Below are 19441 nucleotides of genomic sequence, written 5' to 3' on the forward strand. Positions count from 1 at the left end.
ACGAAAACACACTTTTATATGTTGACAAATAGCAAGTGCTTGTGTAATTAATGTAGGCTAATTATTAAATTAGTTTTCATATATATTAATTATTATATTTATATGATAATAAAAAATATGATATGTCATGTTTATATTTGTATATTATGGTTTTATTTCAATGATGAAACTCTAGGTAAGAAAATTCCACTTTCCTCTGTAAAAGCACAAAGCTGTCCAAATGTACAATTATTCTTGTGCTAGATATAATATATACAATTATTAATCAACAAGTAACACAACCAATTGAACGTCAGAGCACGTGAATGGCAAAAATATATATATTTTAAGTTTGAATGTAAAACTTTTTCAGGCTTTGTCTTTGAGTTATGTGTGTTGGGTCCCCAAACGGTGTCTGCGTGTGTCATTCCGCCCATGATTGTTAACACTGTATCCTCACCGTCCTGAGTGAATCCCATTTAAAACGTCTCGCGCTCGGCTGGGCTGCAAATCACCCTGTTTACAATCTCACACCAACACTCACATCAATTAACTGGACATTGATTTTCCCGCCCGGGACATTACAATATTGCAGACCCCTTTTTCCTCTCCCAGCAATTTCAAGTTTGCTGCACATAATTGCATGGGCTTTTTAACGACACACACACACGCACACACACATTTCCCCTATTAATGATCATTTGGTGTGTGATTTTCTTTGCTTAAATTTCGATGTGCTTAATACATCTATCAATACTACAAAAATATGTGTGACATTTTAATATATTCGGTTGAATATTTGACATTGGTAAAGCAGATCAGCCATCAGTTGTAGTTGATTTTCCCTTTTGCTCTTTCCTTTTTTTCATGAATAAGTAAATAGTAAGGCTAGTCGAAACTAAAAGATAGCTGACACAAGAGAGGACCAGATCCATCTAGCCTGCAGCCGCTCTTTAAATATTCAGTGAAAAATAATGGCATCCGAGACATCACCTATAGTAACATTATTATCTTCATTTCTCAAAATCAGCTCGACTGAGAGCTTCGTTTGTCTTTTTCACGCAATAAATCTCCTCCACCGAGGCTCACATGAAGCTCCTGTGGGACCTCTTGCCCTCTTAAAACATCCCCACTGAGGCGCACTCCTGTTAGTGCATTATTTAGGGCGATCATAATAATAAGTATAATAATATTTAGTGTATGAGTGGTCCATAACTTATTTAAAGGTTTTATTCAGGCGTTGTTTCTTTGGTTATATTGTTAGATGCATTATTATATTGTTTATTATGACAAAAAACTCGCATTTTTAGAAATTAATCCAACAAAAAAAATCAATTTTTGATAAGGACATCATACTGTCACTCATACTGTTAATGGATGGCGACAATATACAACGTTTTTTATGACTTAAATACATGGTGTGCAAAGCAGATGATTGTGATAGAGGCATTCGTTTGGAAATAATGTTTGAGAAATGAATAAAAAGCTTTATTTCTCCCTGTTCAGATTCTTGTCTCCGCTCTCTTTACCACTGATCATCCCGGTGCGCACAAAGCGTTTGGATCTGCTGTGCGCAATCATAGCGAGGGAGAGAGGGAGAGAGATAGAAGGGTGGAGGGAGGGAGGGAGGAGGTGGAGGTGAATGGCAGTGTGACTGAGAAGCTCTGCGACCAATCAGATCCTCGATGGGCGGGGCTCCATATTTGTCCCAGCGCTGCACGGGCCCTCAAAGTTTGTTTATTCGCGGAATGCAGTGTGTGATGAAAACGTGTTAGTAAGTAAACCCCCCTTTCGACTAATAATAATCAAATGAGACTGATTGGGACGTCGGAACACAACACCGTGGACTTTTGGGAACGCGTACCGGTGCCATTTACGCACGGAACATACTGGCGCGACGCTGCGTTTTAGCGCACCGGGATTGAAACTCTTCAGAGAGTAGGTGTCGGTGTACAACACAACAAGACCTGCATCACAACGATCTTAATGCAAGAGCGGAGTACGGAGCTGCAGAGAGGAGAAAGTTGGTGATCGCGGTGGTTTTGGAGCGTCTACTCACTCCTCCACATCTACAGGAAAAAAGGACAAGAAAACTGTGATCGGTGCTTGATCAATGTGGAAGATTGAAAGATACTGTCGCAGGCATTGACTCGAGACGCTGACATTCCCATGTATCAGCCAAGATAAGCTTTGACTTGGCTAACAGAAGGGGTTAAACCGTATCTAAAGGGAGTTTGGAAAACCCAGCCTTTCTTCCCCAAACGGATCAACTCATTGGGTGGGAGCTGAGAGAGAGACAAGAGTCCCCAGCAAATCAGGAGCTAATTGATTAAAGAGACTTCATTTGAATAGGAGGGGGGCTGGCGAGGTGCCAATCGCCTTTCAAAGAAGCCCCCCGTATGATTAATCGCAGAGCATTATTGATAATCATAACGGGGCACATGCGCGGTGGATGGGCTCGATTTACGTAATTTTTGAGAAGGTTTTGTAGTCATTTTTTTATTCTTTGCCTGCTGATGTGCCAGCCAGCATGTCGCGGAGGAAACAAGCGAAGCCGCAACACTTCCAATCCGACCCTCATCTGCCTTTATCGGAGCACAATGGTGAGTTCACGTAACCTCTCGATGCATTCATCCAGGCACCATGAATATCTCACTTTTTGGGCTGTTTTATGGTGTCTTTGGCCACATCTGAACATTACAGTTAATACTTTGAATTGGACTTTAATATATTACTTGGAGCTTGTTTCTTTTTAAAATGCAATCGTTACTTTTAAACACTTTTTCCACAATGTTGAATCTTTAGGATGTATTTAAATCCACTCTTTCATAGTGCGAATAGGAATTCAGAATGGCTTTATTATTTGTTCCACGCTTAAAATTATTATTGTTGGTATTAAACAAATTGAACAAAAAAATAAAAAAAGTTTAAAATAATAAGGACAGTAGCTCACACTTCTCTGCAGGTTTACGCTGCTTGTGTGTGTTTTAAAACTTTACATTTTCCCATGTGAGGTTTAAATCGTGATTTTAAATTAAACTCAAACTCTAAGCCGGTTTAGTGTCGGTCCCTCAGCGGACCACCCTGTCGCTGCTGCCGGGAACTTCTCTCTGGATCCCGGACACAGAAACTCCCCCATCCGCCTGTTTTAGTCCCGAGAATTAAAGTCGTAAAATGTCTTCCGACCTTTTATTAAAAAAATTAGTCTCATAAAGACACTTCCTGTTTACAAACTCGGTGCTTTATTGCTGAAAAGTTACATGAAAGAGGATAAACACATCCTGCCTCATCCTGAAAATATTCCGCTTTCCTACTCATCGTTTACACTTGTTATTCAAATAGAAGCATAAGGGTGAAGTTTTACACACACTTTCTGCTTGAATACAAAATAATGTATTGTCTTATAAACTAAAACAGAACAATTACAAATGCTTTTTATTTTGTACTTGTAAGTATTTAAAGAGTCTGACTCCTAAAGATTAAATGAAAGATAATTATTTGCTCGCAGAGTGAGATCCTCAATTTTTACGGTGCTGTTGCCCAATGTGTGAAATCTGTGTAAAACCACGTCTATATTCTGGAGCTCAGAGTTTCAAAGGCCAGTCGTATCCAGTTCAGTTTTAATAATGTAGATGGACAAATGTCAGTTTAAAATAAAATATAAAACGAAATGAAAAACTTCCACAGAACTACGGCATTAAGACATTGTGGGATAAAGGTTCATAACTGCTGCATTTCGTAACAGGACGTTGCGTTGTAACGTGCATTTTTGGTTTACCGACTTTTGGACTTTTCTATCAAATGACTTATTAACAAGAAAATAATAATTCATTTTTCTGTATCTTTATGAAATGTATTTAATTTAGAAAAATGATGCCTATCTTTGGTGTCATGCAGCATGATCGAACTTTACTCCCCAACATTAATATTTTCGTAATTTCAATGTGTGCAGAAAAATATGACATGCCATAAATAATACATAAATATAAAAATACATATTATTTGTACTATTGTCTGGCCCTGTTAGACAAGGCCTATACGTTTAATATGTGCAATGTAAATACTCTCAAAGCCACATTGTGTTTAGCAGTGCCTGAAAAGCATGAGGAGGTCATTTTAAATAAACACTTTCAGCAGACAGTCATGTATAGAAAACCTATTGCAGCCCCTATCACGTGATTTCTAGGAACTTGATGATATATGCAAAACAAAGTTAATTCCTGATGGCGGTTTTTTCCTGCATTTTCCTTAAAATCTAATAAACTTAGTGGACAGTCACCAACTCTGGCAGACTGCAGCATTTCTTAATTATGAGCCATTCTTTGCCACATGTTTAAATTGTTGCTCTTGTGTGTCTAATTGTTAAGGTATGGACGTGTTGTCTTTAGGTTTGGGGGGAATTTGGAGATTTTGTAGAAAATGTGCAGTGTGTCTCCTGGAGAGTTGTGGCAGTCGGAAGTGAAAACACTGAGTCTTTGTATGTGTGGCTGAATATCGGTGATGCTGAGGGCCGTGGTGACTGGGAGGTCGGAGCGAGAGCCACAGAGGGTGGGATGTTGAGCTGTTTTAACCTTTGCCAGTGTCCCTCTGTGCGGAGGTGATGTGAGTTCAGGGCCCAGTGTGTCCCTCTCTACCTCGCCATTGACCCCGCTGCTCGGAGCTGCAGGCGGCCCAGCGAGGCCTCGGCTTTTCATTTAAGTGTGTGTGAGGCCTTATCAATGTTGTGGCCATCCCCTTTTGCCCTATCAGAGTGGCCCCCCTAGAGGGGAGATTGGCAGGGCAGCCCACTCTGCACTGTCGTTGCCTGCAAACAGTTGCTTGTCATTTTGCCAGTGTTTACGTGCTGCGAGTCTAGGTGTAGCCTGATGGACTCGCTTTGCCTTTTCCTCCCTCCCCTCGAGCTTTAAGCATGTCACCGGGGCAGAGCTTCTTAGATTTGGTCCTGGACCACGGCAGCGTTAGTGGATCCCCATCTAGTGTTCAGTGGGATGAGTCCTGAGGGCTGGAGACGGTGAGAGCAGAAACCCTCCTGAAGTTACAAGTGTCAAGAGGCTCACAGAGGCCCCCTGCGAAAAAATAATGTAGGATCTCTCAAAGCTCGCCGTTAACTTTTTTTCCTCTAATCCTCGCTTTCTTGCCTCTCATATTCAGACTTTGGTCAGTCTCTTTAAAGCTCTGTCCTCTGCTCTTTGTCTCTCCTGACGCCCTTTAGCCCTGCACACCGCTTGCTTTGTGCTTTTGATAGAGATTCTATGGAAGTTTTACTGACTCCATCTTTATGCCAGCTTGACTTTAACTTAATTTTAATTGGAAGTTAATCCTTGCTATTTCTGGAATTAAGCCTAATGCTCGCATCTGCGTTGTTTGCTGTGTGTAATGTGGACAGTGGATTTGTAATCATGCATTGATTTAGTTGTGATTATTTTTTTCGTCGTTGAGTACAGTAAAACATATAGTGCACGGTTAAAAGAGCACATCTACAGGCGTGTTAGCATTCAATATGATTCTTATGTTTTGCAGCTGTAAGGGCATTTTTTAATACTTTTAAATTCCAAATTTAGGATTCATTTTGTAAGGAAACAACTGTAAATTAATGCAGTGTACAATTTTGACGAAAGATATTCTTGCTCCAGTTCCTAAATTGCTAAAATAGAAATGCATTAATTGGTTTGTCCATAAATATTATCTAGTATATCTTTCATTTTTATGTAATTATTTATTCTGAGGATTATTTGATTATTGTATTTTTTGCAATTGAGAATATTTCTAAGACTAGAAAATACACACTGCGTAAAATATAAATTGATATTGGTATCTTTGATGGATATTATTTTAATCCGGAAACATAATTTGGATCTTTCTAAGGCGTGTGTGAAAAAGTAAATATGTTAATTTACAGTTTTCACCATAGTTTCTTAAATAGTATATGCATCATCTATTTTTTCCTACGCAGCGAGTCGACTTCAGCATTAATACCCATATTTGATTTATGAATTAATATTTAATCTTGCAGAAGTTTGTTAGACAAAAGTTTTGTTATCGCTCCTTTTTTCATCCCACTGTGTGTCATAGGATTGGATTTTCTTCACACTAATTTGTGTACAGTAAGCCTCGAGAAAAGATAACGGGTGTTTATTTAATCCTCACATTTCTCACACTATCAATCAAACTATTTTCTTTTTCAAAATTAGCGCTTGGGGTGTAGATAGACGGGTGGGTGTAAGGGGGGGATTTAACATGAAAAGTTATCATTAAAGTTGAGTCTGCCCTGTTTGCATGGTTTGCTGGTGTGAGGGCCAGGGTTTACTGTCATGGCAACTTTGCGTTATCTGATGTCTCTGAGCAGAGAAACATTGAGGGAGATAATCCCTGAATTAAACAGGATCTGCTTTGAGTCGACTGAGATGAGCAGGGCCAGGCTGTGCCGACGATCCCCGCCGCTCCCATGCTGCGTGAACAATGGGAAGGCATCCTGTCTCTCTGTGGGGCAGGGCTGCACTTCTCTGGGTTTCATTTGCAAATGAATTCTTGGCCCTGATGAAAGTGTTGAGGGGCCAGAGCCACAATGAAAGCGATTCATAGAGAAATGCAATTTGTAAATCAACTTGTATGTTAAACAGCGAGACCTTAGAGTGACAAAGAGGGGAAAAGAGTCAGGAAAGTCTGCAGTGGCTCTGGGGGCAGGGTGTCGTCTCGCTTTTTACTCCCTGACTTGCACTGTTTATCAAAATGGAAAATTCAAAAACACGTTTCTGTGCGCATTTGAAAGGCGGTCATTACTTTTGAAACCAGTGACAACAGAAGTTACTGCGTTTATATTGTAGGATCTGTGAGCTGGCGTAGGTTTTCTTAGTTTTGAAAGTTTTGTTGTGTATGCATTGGGATGTATTGCACTCCAACTCAACACTTTTTTGGACAAATATATATATTTATTTACAGTGGGTTTTTCCTGGAAGCACTTTCTGATGAGAAAGTTCGAAAGTCTGTTGATATTTAAAAATGACATATATTTGTTATTTATTAGATTGCAGATATTTTAGCAATGTAAAATAATGAATATCATATCTACTGAATGAACCGTATGAACCTTTCATTATTCCTCTTTTGTTTTACTTGTTGGATTTAATATGAGCACGTATCAGCCTAGTTGCCACAGGCACTGTTGTTGTTCATGTCTGACTGTGACTGCTGCCTGAGTGGATACAAATGAGTTTAGTGACATAGATAACCTGTCCAAGATGCCCATAGTTGGCTGAAAATGAGCAAAGTTGACAGCAAATTGAAAGTCTAATAAGTCCTTCAAATGCTTGATTTGCGCCGAGTGGACAAGCAGACTTTGAAGGGCATGGAATATAGGAAATCAATGCCTTTCTATGAAATTTCATTAAGACCCAATGTCCTCACTTCACTCTATTCTATATTTTGATGGATTATCTGGAGAAAATGATTACCTTTGGTTGGGCTGATGAAACCCAGATGTACATCTTCAAAGATCACTTTTAAGCAATATTTGAGTAGTTCCCATTGATTTTGTATCGTCTCTTATCATGTTTCAGAGGCGGCTGCATTGAATGAGGCCTGCTTTTTCAAATTTCTGTTGGCTTATTGTTGCCTTTCAATCGTTGTTTTTGTGAACACATCAAGGGGATAAGTGTAAAACTGATTAACTTAAGATTAACAACAATGGAATTTGAGGAGATAAAGCTGCTTCTTCAGCTGCAAAACATTTCTAATCACTAATCCTCTGTTTCCTCTTTTTCAGGGGACCCAGAACTTTGTACTGAGGACCCCCCCTGCAAGGAGTCAGACGCCCATGTCTGCAGCAGATGTTGTGCTGAGTTCTTTGAACTATCAGATCTGGAAGAACACCAGAAGAATTGCACTAAAAATCAGTTAGTTCTGATAGTGAATGAAAACCCCACCTCCCCCACCGGAACTTTCTCGCCTGGGTCTTCTCCCCAAAATCCTGATGACCAGATGAATGACACCGCTAACAACACCGATCAAACGGAGTGCAGTGACCTTTTGGAGCCTAACACTCTTGAGAAAGACGAAGCCATGGACGTTGACGTTTCTGGAATGAGCAGCGGTCATGAAGAGGAAGGCAGTCATACAGAGAGTGGGAGCCCCGTCAACACAGTCAGCAGCCATGGTGGCAGGGGCCCCTCTGGCCCTGCTGTAGGTACTTCGGCTATCTCTGCCCCGCTACCTCAGCTCAGAAACCTGACTGACCTGGGAAACTTCTCCATGATCAACAGCAATGTCATCATTGAAAATCTGCAGAGCACCAAAGTGGCTGTGGCCCAGTTCTCCCAAGAGGGTCGAAACACAGGAGGCCCCAGGGTGGCAGTGCCAGCCCTGATGGAGCAACTCCTAGGTCTACAACAGCAACAGATCCACCAGCTGCAGCTTATAGAGCAGATTCGTCATCAGATACTGCTACTGGCCTCCCAGTCCCCAGAACTGCAGGTGCCCCCAACTTCTGCTTCAGGCACAATGGGGCCCGCTGCCAGTCCACTGACCACACTCAGCTCACATCTCTCCCAACAGCTGGCTGTAGCCGCAGGCCTCGCGCAGAACCTGGCTAGTCAGTCAGCCAGTATTAGCAGCCTAAAGCAGCTGGCTGCAGCGGCACAGCTACCTCAGTCCAACCCAAGCAGCAGTGAGACATCTCAGAGCATTAGCACACTGGGGCCATCGACAGTCAATACCCAGTCCTCTGACAGGAGGCCGAGTCATATGAGCAGCCTCCAATCTCAGCTCAGCAACTCCTCCCTAACTAAATCATCCACGCCAGCATTTGGAATCGGTAGGTTGTTAAGCTCTGCAGTAAATCCCCTTCTACCTCAGCCCCCACCTGGAAATTCCATGTTCTCCATCTCTCTGCCCAGTGTTGGCACCACCGTAGAGGACCTCAACTCTTTAGCAGCTTTGGCCGAGCAGAGGAAAGGCCAGCCTCCAAATGTCACCTCATTTGAACAGAAGAGCAGCTCTGACGAGTCTTTCTTCAAGCATAAGTGCAGGTTTTGTGGCAAGGTGTTTGGGAGTGACAGTGCTTTGCAAATCCACCTGCGCTCTCACACTGGAGAGAGACCATACAAGTGTAATATCTGTGGCAACCGCTTCTCCACCCGCGGGTAACCTGAAGGTGCATTTCCAGCGTCATAAAGACAAATTCCCACACGTCCAGATGAACCCCTACCCTGTTCCTGAGCATTTAGACAACATACCAACAAGCACCGGCATTCCCTACGGCATGTCTATGCCCCCTGAGAAACCAGTCACCAGCTGGCTCGACAGCAAACCGGTTATGCCCACAATGACTTCCTCAGTTGGCATGCTGCTGCCACCAACCATGCCGAGTCTGCCCCATTTCATCAAAAAGGAAGATCACTCAATAGCCATAACTAGCCCATCAAATGCAAAGAGTGTCACATTCCCTGCAGAGCATTCAGTTAAAAGTTATGATGGAGTGTCTGAAGAGGGTGAAGGTGCAACTCTGCCTACCTCAAATGGGAAAACTGAAGAAGGCAGCCACTCCTCAGGCTTTGTGACAAATGTGAGCTCTGCCTCGGAGAGCACCGCTGACTACACAACATCTAACAGCCCACCCATGATGACCAACCCACTTATGCCTCTCATGTCTGATCAGTTCAAGGCTAAGTTCCCTTTTGGAGGCATCCTGGATCCTCTCCAGGGGTCAGAGACCTCGAAGCTACAGCAGCTAGTGGAGAACATTGACAGAAAGTTGTCAGATCCAAACGAATGTGTCATCTGTCACCGGGTGCTGAGCTGCGCAAGTGCTCTGAAAATGCACTATCGCACCCACACTGGGGAAAGGCCCTTCAAGTGTAGAATCTGTGGCAGGGCGTTTACTACCAAGGGAAATCTTAAGACCCACTACAGCGTCCATCGGGCCATGCCTCCTCTTAGAGTCCAACACTCCTGCCCCATTTGTCAGAAGAAGTTCACAAATGCTGTGGTTCTGCAGCAACATATCCGCATGCACATGGGTGGGCATATCCCCAACACCCCCCTGCCAGAGAGTTACCCAGAGTCCATGGTCTCTGACACTGGCTCATTTGACGGGGAACACTTTGATGACCTGGACAACTTCTCTGATGACAATATGGAAGGAATGGAAGGAATGGAAGAGGGCCCAGATAGCAGTGTGCCAGACACACCCAGGTCTGCTGATGCCTCCCATGACAGTCTATGTAACTCTCCAGGCCCCTATGAAATGGCTATCCAGGAGGAGCAAGAGAGAAATGGCAGAGAGATGGCCCGATATAACCAAACAGAGGAGCTGCCAGTCAGCCAGTCAGTGGTAAATGGCTTAGTTGAGGGAGATTGCTTTACCAATGACTCCTCGTCTCTGGGAGGGGATGTTGAAAGCCAAAGCGTCGGGAGTCCAGCTGTGTCAGAATCTACCTCCTCCATGCAGGCGCCATCCCCCTCAAGCATGCAGCCACAACTACGCAAATCCCCTAGCCTGGAAGAAAGGCACCAGAGGGCCTTATCCTTGGAGGACACCACTGCAAACCTCTTATATTCTCACCCCTCCAACATCGGAGCCCTGGACCTGACATCTGTCAATCCCTCAAAAGATTCCCTGGGCATGTTATTCCCCTTTCGTGAGCGCAGCATCATCAGGAACACATCCTGTGACATATGTGGGAAGACCTTTGCTTGTCAGAGTGCCTTGGACATTCACTATCGAAGCCATACCAAAGAACGACCATTTATTTGCACGGCCTGTAACAGGGGTTTCTCCACCAGGGGCAATCTCAAGCAGCACATGCTAACCCATCAAATGAGAGACCTTCCCTCGCAGCTCTTTGAGCCGTCAAACACCAGCCTATCCTCCAGCCCAACCCCTTCCCTGCTCTCTCTAGGCTCTCTAAACAGACCAGAGATGAATGGCTTTTTCCATGGCTTCCACCCAGAACTCAAGGAAATGCCCCCTGGCTTGGTCACATCATCTGCCTCCACCTCCCCAGTGCTTTCTGGTGCTCCACCACGCAGGACGCCCAAGCAACACTACTGCAACGCCTGTGGGAAGTGCTTCTCCTCCTCCAGCGCTCTGCAGATCCACGAGAGAACCCACACAGGGGAGAAGCCGTTTGCCTGCAGTATCTGTGGTCGGGCTTTCACCACCAAAGGAAACCTCAAGGTAAATGTTGAAACATCCTGAAAAAACTGTTGGTCTTCTAGAAGTTTGTGCGTGAGAATGTTTGTGAAAAATGAGTCTCAGAGCTCCTATTTAGTTTTATATGGCGTGTCAGTGTGCTAGGCTTAAAGAGGTGGTAATTGATGAGTATAATTAACGAAAGGAACAGCTCTCTGAGAAAAAGTTATGGAAAGGTTGAATCATGCAACTAATATGATTATTAGGTTGGAATTCCAAAAAGTAATCAGCTACGAATGATTCCGTGCACATCATTAATTATCAGAGGCATTCATTATCCGCTACGTCAGTCTGTAGTTTTCCGTAACGGACTCTGTAAAAACTGTCACAGGCATAAAACATTAAAAAAAGGAATCCTGCTCAATGATCTACAGAAACTTGGGAGAATTATGTTAACTTATTCTACTATTCTTTAGTGCGTTAATCCTTAGTCCTAGAGAGGTATTTGGGATGCATGTTAATTTTTAAGCTCTGTCTTTTGGCTGAAACTGGTCATTTACAGTGATCTGCATTTAAATTGCTACACTCAAGTACACAAATAAGTCTAGGTAACTTTTGTTGAAGTTTGGACAAAAAATATCTTAAAACAGGAAGAAAAAATGAACAAAATGTATTGCCTTAGTCATGTAAAGGGTATTGGCAGAGGTGAAATGTCACATGCAATCCTGGCCAGAGCAATGAAACTGGACAGTGCAATTTTACCCCAAGCCCTGCAGCCCTCTTGTGAGATGAGCAAATTAAGGTTTAGATTAAACAGCACGTATCATTCTTGCCAAAACAAGATGTTTACACCATGCTGGTACTTCTCACAGGATAAGCAACTTACTGGTCTGCTGCACACAGGGTGTGAAGCTATTTTAATTTGGAGTGGAGCATTATTCTTTTTTTTTCCATTGCATCATCTCATGTGCTGCTCTCGTAGCCAAGTTTGTAAACATCACTAACTTTCATCCTTCTCATTGCTCTGTCTCTCTCCTCCCCCCCCTCTATCTCTCTCTCTGTAGGTCCACATGGGCACACACATGTGGAACAGCGCTCCTGCTAGGCGTGGGCGCAGACTCTCCGTGGACGGGCCAATGGCCTTCCTGGGGGCCAACCTGGGGGCCAACCCAATGAAGTTTCCTGAGATCTTTCAGAAGGACATGTCCTCTAGGGCAAGCAACGGGGACCCGGCTAGTTTCTGGAACCAGTACGCTGCAGCCTTCTCAAACGGCTTGGCAATGAAGACGAATGAAATCTCTGTCATCCAGAACGGAGGCATCCCACACATGTCAGGCAGTATGGGGAACGGGGGTAATTCTCCCATCGGAGGGCTGACCGGCAGCCTAGACAAGCTGCACAGCATGGAGCCCAACGCCGCTCTGGCTGGTTTGGAGAAAATGGCAAACACAGAAAACGGGACCCACTTCCGGTTCACACGCTTCATGGAGGACAATAAAGAAATTGTCACCAGCTAGAGTGTGTGTTCTCAGTTGCGCACAGACACGTGGAGATGCCCGAAGGCATACTGTATACATGTAGACACACAGAAGACGAGAAAGAAAGAGAACAAGACAGGGACAAAATCAACTGAACTGCTTTGCTCGCCATTGAATCTTTACGAACATGAGTGTGAAGACAAGTTGCTTTTTTTGTACAATGTACATGTTATAGTTTTAAGGAGCTTATTTATTAGTGATTATAACCTTGCTTGAAACCAAGTGGAAGCATTAACAGTTAGGTTTTTGTTTGTTTTTAAGCCAGAATGGGTATGTTTGGGTGCTTAAAAAATGTGCTTTTGAAATTTAGAATATCTGGGTAGATAACCTTACCTTGGCATTAAGTTATTTTCTGTCTGTAGTAGCTATAACCGAGCTGTCGATGTTCATGTGATGCATTAGCCCTGTAATAAGCAAACAGACTTGCTGTAAATAATGTACACTGATCTTCTGTAGATGGTCTAACATCTGTGTGTTCATGCCCCCTCCCCTCATGGAAGCAAAACAATGAAATTCAGGCAAGGGACTTCATGTCATGGTTGTTCCTTTCTTTCCAATTGATATTCACCTTTATTTTATTTAAGAAAACAAAACAATGAAGTTTGCTACGTTTTCAAGGGTTTCTTTAGTGTTAACTTGTTTTGTTGTTATTGTTTATGTGTATTGTACTTTCTACTCTTTGTTTACTTCCATATTTTATTTCCCTCAATCTCTTTTTTTCGTTGCTTGTATTTCGGTGTTGTTGAAAGAAAGACAGAAGGGAACATTCGGTCTGGCCTACTTCCTGGCTTTTGGAACTGAGACAGCCAATCAAATGAGCAGGATTCTCCTTCAGTTTCTCAGCTGGATTTCCACTTGCTGCTATGTCCCAGCATCCTCACTGACATCAAGTGCATCAAGTTCTGTGTTGAAGCTTCTGTAAATATGTTCAGACGTGGAAAAACAAAACTCCCTCGTAAGAAAATGTACATAGAGCTCACACACGAGAAGTCCATCACGGCCAGGGGACAAAATGATAGTGTTTTTATAAATATAAATATATATTGGGTTTGACAACCTTCGGACTGTTACATGCACTTTCTTGGAAAGTTGGAAGATCTTTATGGGTCCAGTTTCTCTACACTTTAATACCTACTAACAACTAAGATACTGTAATTCTTTACTCTAATAATCAAATACATCAGTTTTCCAAAAGAAACAATGTGTGTGTGTGTGTGCTTTTATTCCATCCTCTATTTACATATCATTGGAAAATGTGCTGGCAATTATTTTGACTCATCAAACGTTGAAAATCATTTGAAAGAAGAGCATAATTTAAATATAATACTAACTTTTTCTTTAAATAACATGCGTAAAGGTCCGTCGTGGAGCAACTCCTCTACTGTCACTGACAGGCTGCATAAGCAGAAATGGAGTCATTAATTGTGTTATCTTCCCTGCTCTTTAATTTAAAACAATCACACTTGTATCTTCATAATTTCCCCTGCTAATCCTCGAAATCGCTAATCCTCGAAATCAAGTAGATTCGATGCTTTTTACGCGGAAAGGAACAGGTTCGCTCTTGGCTTTTCTTTATGCCCGTTCACCAGATTGTAATACAAAAAGTCCAATCGGGGGAAACATGTTATTTTGTCTGGTAAATTAAGCAGACACTATCCAGCGTTATTAAGGTGCTTGGATGCCGTTGTTATCCTTTCGAGGAACATACTTTTCATTAAAAAGGCAACGATCTAATTATTTGCCACAAAGCCTCAAAAGAAGTTGTCAAAACGATCACACGGTTATCCGGATAAAGCCTTTGAAGGCATTTGCCCTGCACTTCTTTTCTATTCACACCGAAACATGTCCCCTTTTGTGTTTCAACAGCTGCATTTAATTTAACGCATCGCTGCACATCCTGCAATACAGGATTTGTTCATTTCTGTCCTCGGCTCTCCCCTCCTCTCCACAAAGCCCAAATCCTCAATATTTACGTTTTATATTTCAAGACTTCGATGCTAAATGATCCTTACCCACAGTGCCTGTTTTCTTTCTAACAGTCACATCTGTTGAGCTGTGTTTGTGCAGCTCATCGGCTTCCTCGCAGATTCCTGCAAAAACAGAAAGAATAATAAAACCGCTTCCGCGCGCTGCTAATTGTGAAAAATACTCCGTTTATATTTACATCTTCAACCTCCACTCATATTTAAAAGTACGATTTTTTTCAGCTTTTATAATTATGATAGTAATAATTATAATTATTAATAATAATAATAATAATTTTGCTGTTATTGTTTTTATTATTAATTTAAAGAGTATATTCTAAAGTGTAATTGATTTTAAATGAAACTATCCAAATGTTAAGAGAAAAAATGAAGAAACATTTAAAAATCCAACCTAGTGAAAATTCACATATTTGCTAATAATTCCCTAGTTTTGCAGGAATAATTAAGAAAGCCCATACAATCTCTATTGAATTGATATAATATGTATTTATCCATACATAGTTGTTGGGGTATTTAGTAATGATTCCCTGCTCCTTTCTGCAGGCTATGAGCAGATGTGCAGCAGTACAGTACAGGAGTAAATACATGCTTTTTCTCTGTAGTCCCAGCACTGAGCAGGGGCCCGGCTCTTCCCTCCTGGCTCCTCGCTGAAGTATCGATTGAGCTGTGCAGTATTACAGAAACACTTGAATCTCAGGTGGCAGGAATGTGTACAATTGATCTCTTCCACTGTGGCTCCCAGCAGTGGCTTTTTGCTCCACAACACACAGCACCACAGGAAGAGCCGGGCGAACACACTGAAACACAATCGCTGCAGACTGAGGGCTGTCCCAGTCTCACTGTCACTCTCTATCCTCTGCAGATGCACTCACAGTGTGTTTCTGCTGCAGTGGTTATTTATATATTTTTTTAAAACCTCATAGACGAGACGTACACACACTGCTTCACACAAACAAACTCCTACATTTTGTGATTTATTCTTCACATTTACCTTTATTTTAGTGTTGGTTATTATTCCCCCTCGTCTGAGCTAAATGGCTTGATGGCCTTTAGCTGCAGAGTGTGGAGGGGATGGGAACCATCAGCAGAGAAACATTACTCTCTTTAGCTGTAAGCCACTCCTGTCCACTTACTGTACACTTGAAGGTTCATTAAAAGGCTGGCCTTAAGTAAGGGCTGTATGCACAGCTGCCACACTGCAAAAATAGGATCATTTATTTCCAGTCTAACTTTACTCGTGTTGGGAACTATTTCCTACAACATGTTTTGTTATACAGTAGTTGAGGTTGTGTTTCCTTTAGTTTTCTCTAAATCAAAATGATTAATTTGAAATAAAAAAATATTCATTTTTGTAACACGTGTTTCTTTTTCTAACTCCAACTTAATTGGATGAGAAAAACTATGATCTCTACAATTGCTCGCAAAGCGTGTGTGTGTGTGTGTGTGTGTGTGTGTGTGTGTGTGTGTGTGTGTGTGTGTGTGTGTGTGTGTGTGTGTGTGTGTGTGTGTGTGTGTGTGTGTGTGTGTGTGTGTGTGTGTGTGTGTGGGGGTGGGGGTGGGGGTGGGTGGGTGTCCTTAGTTTTGTCTGAATCATAGGATATGTGGATCACTAAGATTTAAACTTAATGTGTGTGTGTGTGAGAACGACAGGAAGTAAAAATGAACAACAGCTAAGTAAATGGCGTCCTGACTCATCAACAGCAGCTTTAAGGTTTGATTTGCGAGGAATAATCTATTGTCTCTAATATCTCCTGTTTCTCCCCTCCACAGTCGTGCGGTGTGCAGGTCAGTTTGAGATGAAGCTGAACGGAGGCTCTTCAGAAGCTGGAGCACCCCCCCCCCCCCCCCCCCCCCACCCCCCACATCTCCTCCATGTGCTGTCAGGCCTCCTGAGTCGATACTAACCGTAGCCTGGGGCCCGGCCTGGACTCCCCACTGAGGTTCTGGACCACCGCTGGTAGATCAAAGTCCCTCGGAGAACAATGGTGAGCCTCACTTAAACAGCCGCGGTTCACTTTCTCCTGAAGCAGCAACACACCTGCCCACGCTGTCAATCACTCAGACGGCAGACCTGCTCAGAGGCCTACTTCCTGCAAGAATATACTTATCTGGTGCTTTTATGTTGAGAAAATAGCTCTAAAGTATGTGATATTCCTCCCACTGATATTACATCATTCATGAGAAGATCGTTTTGTGCTGTCTTATTTGGCCTGTAGTGGAACTTTATTGAACAACAAGTGATTATTTCATATTTGTCTAAACCTTACCCTAATTTGCGTTGTCATTTTCCTCCAGCTATTTCATGCTGGTTTTATCTTCCTGTGGTTCCTGTCTTGCTTCCTGTGGAAAATGGAGCCTGTCTGCAGCGTGTACACAGCTGGTTGGAAGACAAGACCTCCAGATTGTAAGTACAAACACGGAGCAGGATTTTTCAGGCCTGTACACTCTCACAGTTATCACAGACGAGCAATCAAAGTCTTCTAGGAAATATCAATCCTGCTCAAAACCAGACACTTTTCCCCCTTCCCCTCAGCTTCTGTTTGCTCTCCATTGAAGTTGTGCTTTGGTCTTATGAGATTGTCTTTGCATGGTTTATTTTTATGGCACAGCAAACTGGAGACTATCCAAATGTCAAGGTCATTTATCTTGCAGTTCATCCGCTCCTTGGCTTTGTGTGGTGAGAAAGAAAGGCACGGGCCCATATTGCATTTCATGACCTATTGTGTCAAATGAGTACCCAGACAAACAGGTGGGAGCCCTAATGTGAGCTCCTCATGGGCCAGACACACCAAACTTGAGGCTCCCTGGCCATTCTTTAATAACGCACTCATGCTTGCAGAACAGTGCTCTGTTTCCCTCATCGTCATATGGGAACCTTCAGGGATGCTAATGAACGTACAGTGAGGGTTTGTCTCACGCACAGTGCTCCGGCTATCTGCGTCTCTCAGTTTATCATCACCACTGAAATTGCAAGCCCCGGTTTACTGGGCTTTTACTACAAGGGGGACATTTAGCCCATTGTGATGCTAATTCTTTCAAATGTGATGTCTGGGGTTTGTCCTCTCAGGTCAGGGTGGGTTTATGAGACTGGCTCTTTTGACAGAGTACAAGCACCTTTTTTGTAATCACGGAACAACCTGCAGTGGAGGCTTGTACTCATTGCCCCCCGAAGGCAAATTTAATTTAATGTGCATTTCAATTTCAAGATGAATCACGTTTCCTTGTTTTGTACAGTAGAAAGGAGACAGATCGCCTTTCTTTTGGTTTTAAAGAACAGCTTTGAGATTAAGTAGGCTGATTGTGGCCCTTTCACCATCAGAATTACGGTTGGTAACCCTAGCCATGTCTGTCTGCTCCGAGGCTGAAACACACACAGACTTGGGGACACTCTCTGTTAATGTCATCTCACAGATTCAATTTCCTCATCGCAATCTTACCTCCAGTCCCACAACCTCTGACATATATTCTTTCTCACACTGTCAAAGCATGCTAGTGAGATGGAAAGATATTCCACCACCGCAGAGATATTGATATTGAGCGTTGGGAAGGGGTGTCAGAGCCACTAGGAAGAAGCCCTTCAGCCGCTTGTCAGGTGCGTTTGATTCCATAGGTGCTCCGGAGAGATGTCTTGAGTTTATTGAATTTGTCATTTTCGGCCTGGGAGTGAAAAGGGCACCTGTGTGCTGCCGTAAGCCCCCGCGCCAGGACCGCCACCCGCATCACACGATGACAGCTGATGTGCAGGGACAACCCCGAAGCTGTTGAGTTTTTTTGAAAGCAGTCCATCAGACTCCGCGTACATTATTCATCAGGGAAACAGCTGAAAGGATATTTACTTTGTCAATTTACTCATAAAAGCCTCCTCAGGCACAAAAAAGTCACCCGTGGTTACAGCGAGAAAAGCGTAGCTATTTCAGAGGCAGGTTCTGACTCAAATTGAAGGCTGTTGTAGTTGTGGATACAGGCCACCCACATCAGCTCAGATCAAAGCCATGGCCGGCTACAGCGTCTGAATATTCAGTGACGTTATTGGAGTGTGATATTCAGCCCTGACTGTGGGAAAATGAAGAGGGTCTGATAGAGATTCTGCTCTCTTCTACTGTCCTTTATGTGATTTTAGGCATCTGCACAGTGTTAATCTAACAGGTCAAGATCCAAAATCTACCACCCACTCTTTTAAATACGTCTTCTTTAGTCAAGGTTGCTTTTCTCATTGGACATGTTGTAGGCAAGAGGAAAATAGTTTCCTCTGTGAAATGTGTAATCAAATGCAAGATAAGAAAAGCATTAGGTCATGGCAATTCCCACCATGTGCTGTTTGCTATGGACATGTCTGTGTGTGGGGAAAACTCAATTGCCGCACCACAGTTAGCTGTCTGACTCCCACTGGGTGCACTGGCGCTAAAAATGCATCACTTATCGCATTAAAGCCATGGCATATGTTATGACTACTTGATTTTATGGACATGTAAGTGTGTGTGTTTTTTAAGTGTGTTGCCTGGACCTTTTTGTTTATGCCTTCCTCATGCTCAGTTAAGTCTGTGCCACCTGTGATTAATAAGAGATATCCCAGATCCAGCAGGTTAATGTTTAATCAATCAACTGGGAGAGAAGCCTCTAAATGGCCTAGTTTAGTTTTAACCCATGCATCACATCAAATGCATGGGTTTATCGCAGGCAAAACTCATTATTTTTGCTCTCGGCTAATGTTTAGCAAGCCGTGGTGAGAATATTTTAAACCTGGCTTGTGTAAGCTATCTGGGAGAAGAAGCTATCAAGAACATAATGTTATAAATGAAAGGACATAATGA

At 42.8% G+C, this 19441-nt stretch overlaps 1 protein-coding gene across 1 annotated transcript; it reads left to right on the plus strand.

Moving 5' to 3' along the window:
• The first annotated feature begins 1738 nt into the window (after positions 1 to 1738).
• On the plus strand, positions 1739 to 13846 carry sall1a (spalt-like transcription factor 1a). The gene is given in 4 exon segments (XM_034148446.1): positions 1739 to 2582; positions 7742 to 9114; positions 9116 to 11152; positions 12172 to 13846. Coding segments are annotated over 4 exon segments (3936 nt in total). The 5' UTR covers positions 1739 to 2509; the 3' UTR covers positions 12625 to 13846.
• Positions 13847 to 19441: the final 5595 nt, after the last annotated feature.

The sequence above is a fragment of the Trematomus bernacchii genome, unplaced genomic scaffold, assembly GCF_902827165.1.
Source record: "Trematomus bernacchii unplaced genomic scaffold, fTreBer1.1, whole genome shotgun sequence".
Lineage (NCBI taxonomy): Eukaryota > Metazoa > Chordata > Actinopteri > Perciformes > Nototheniidae > Trematomus > Trematomus bernacchii.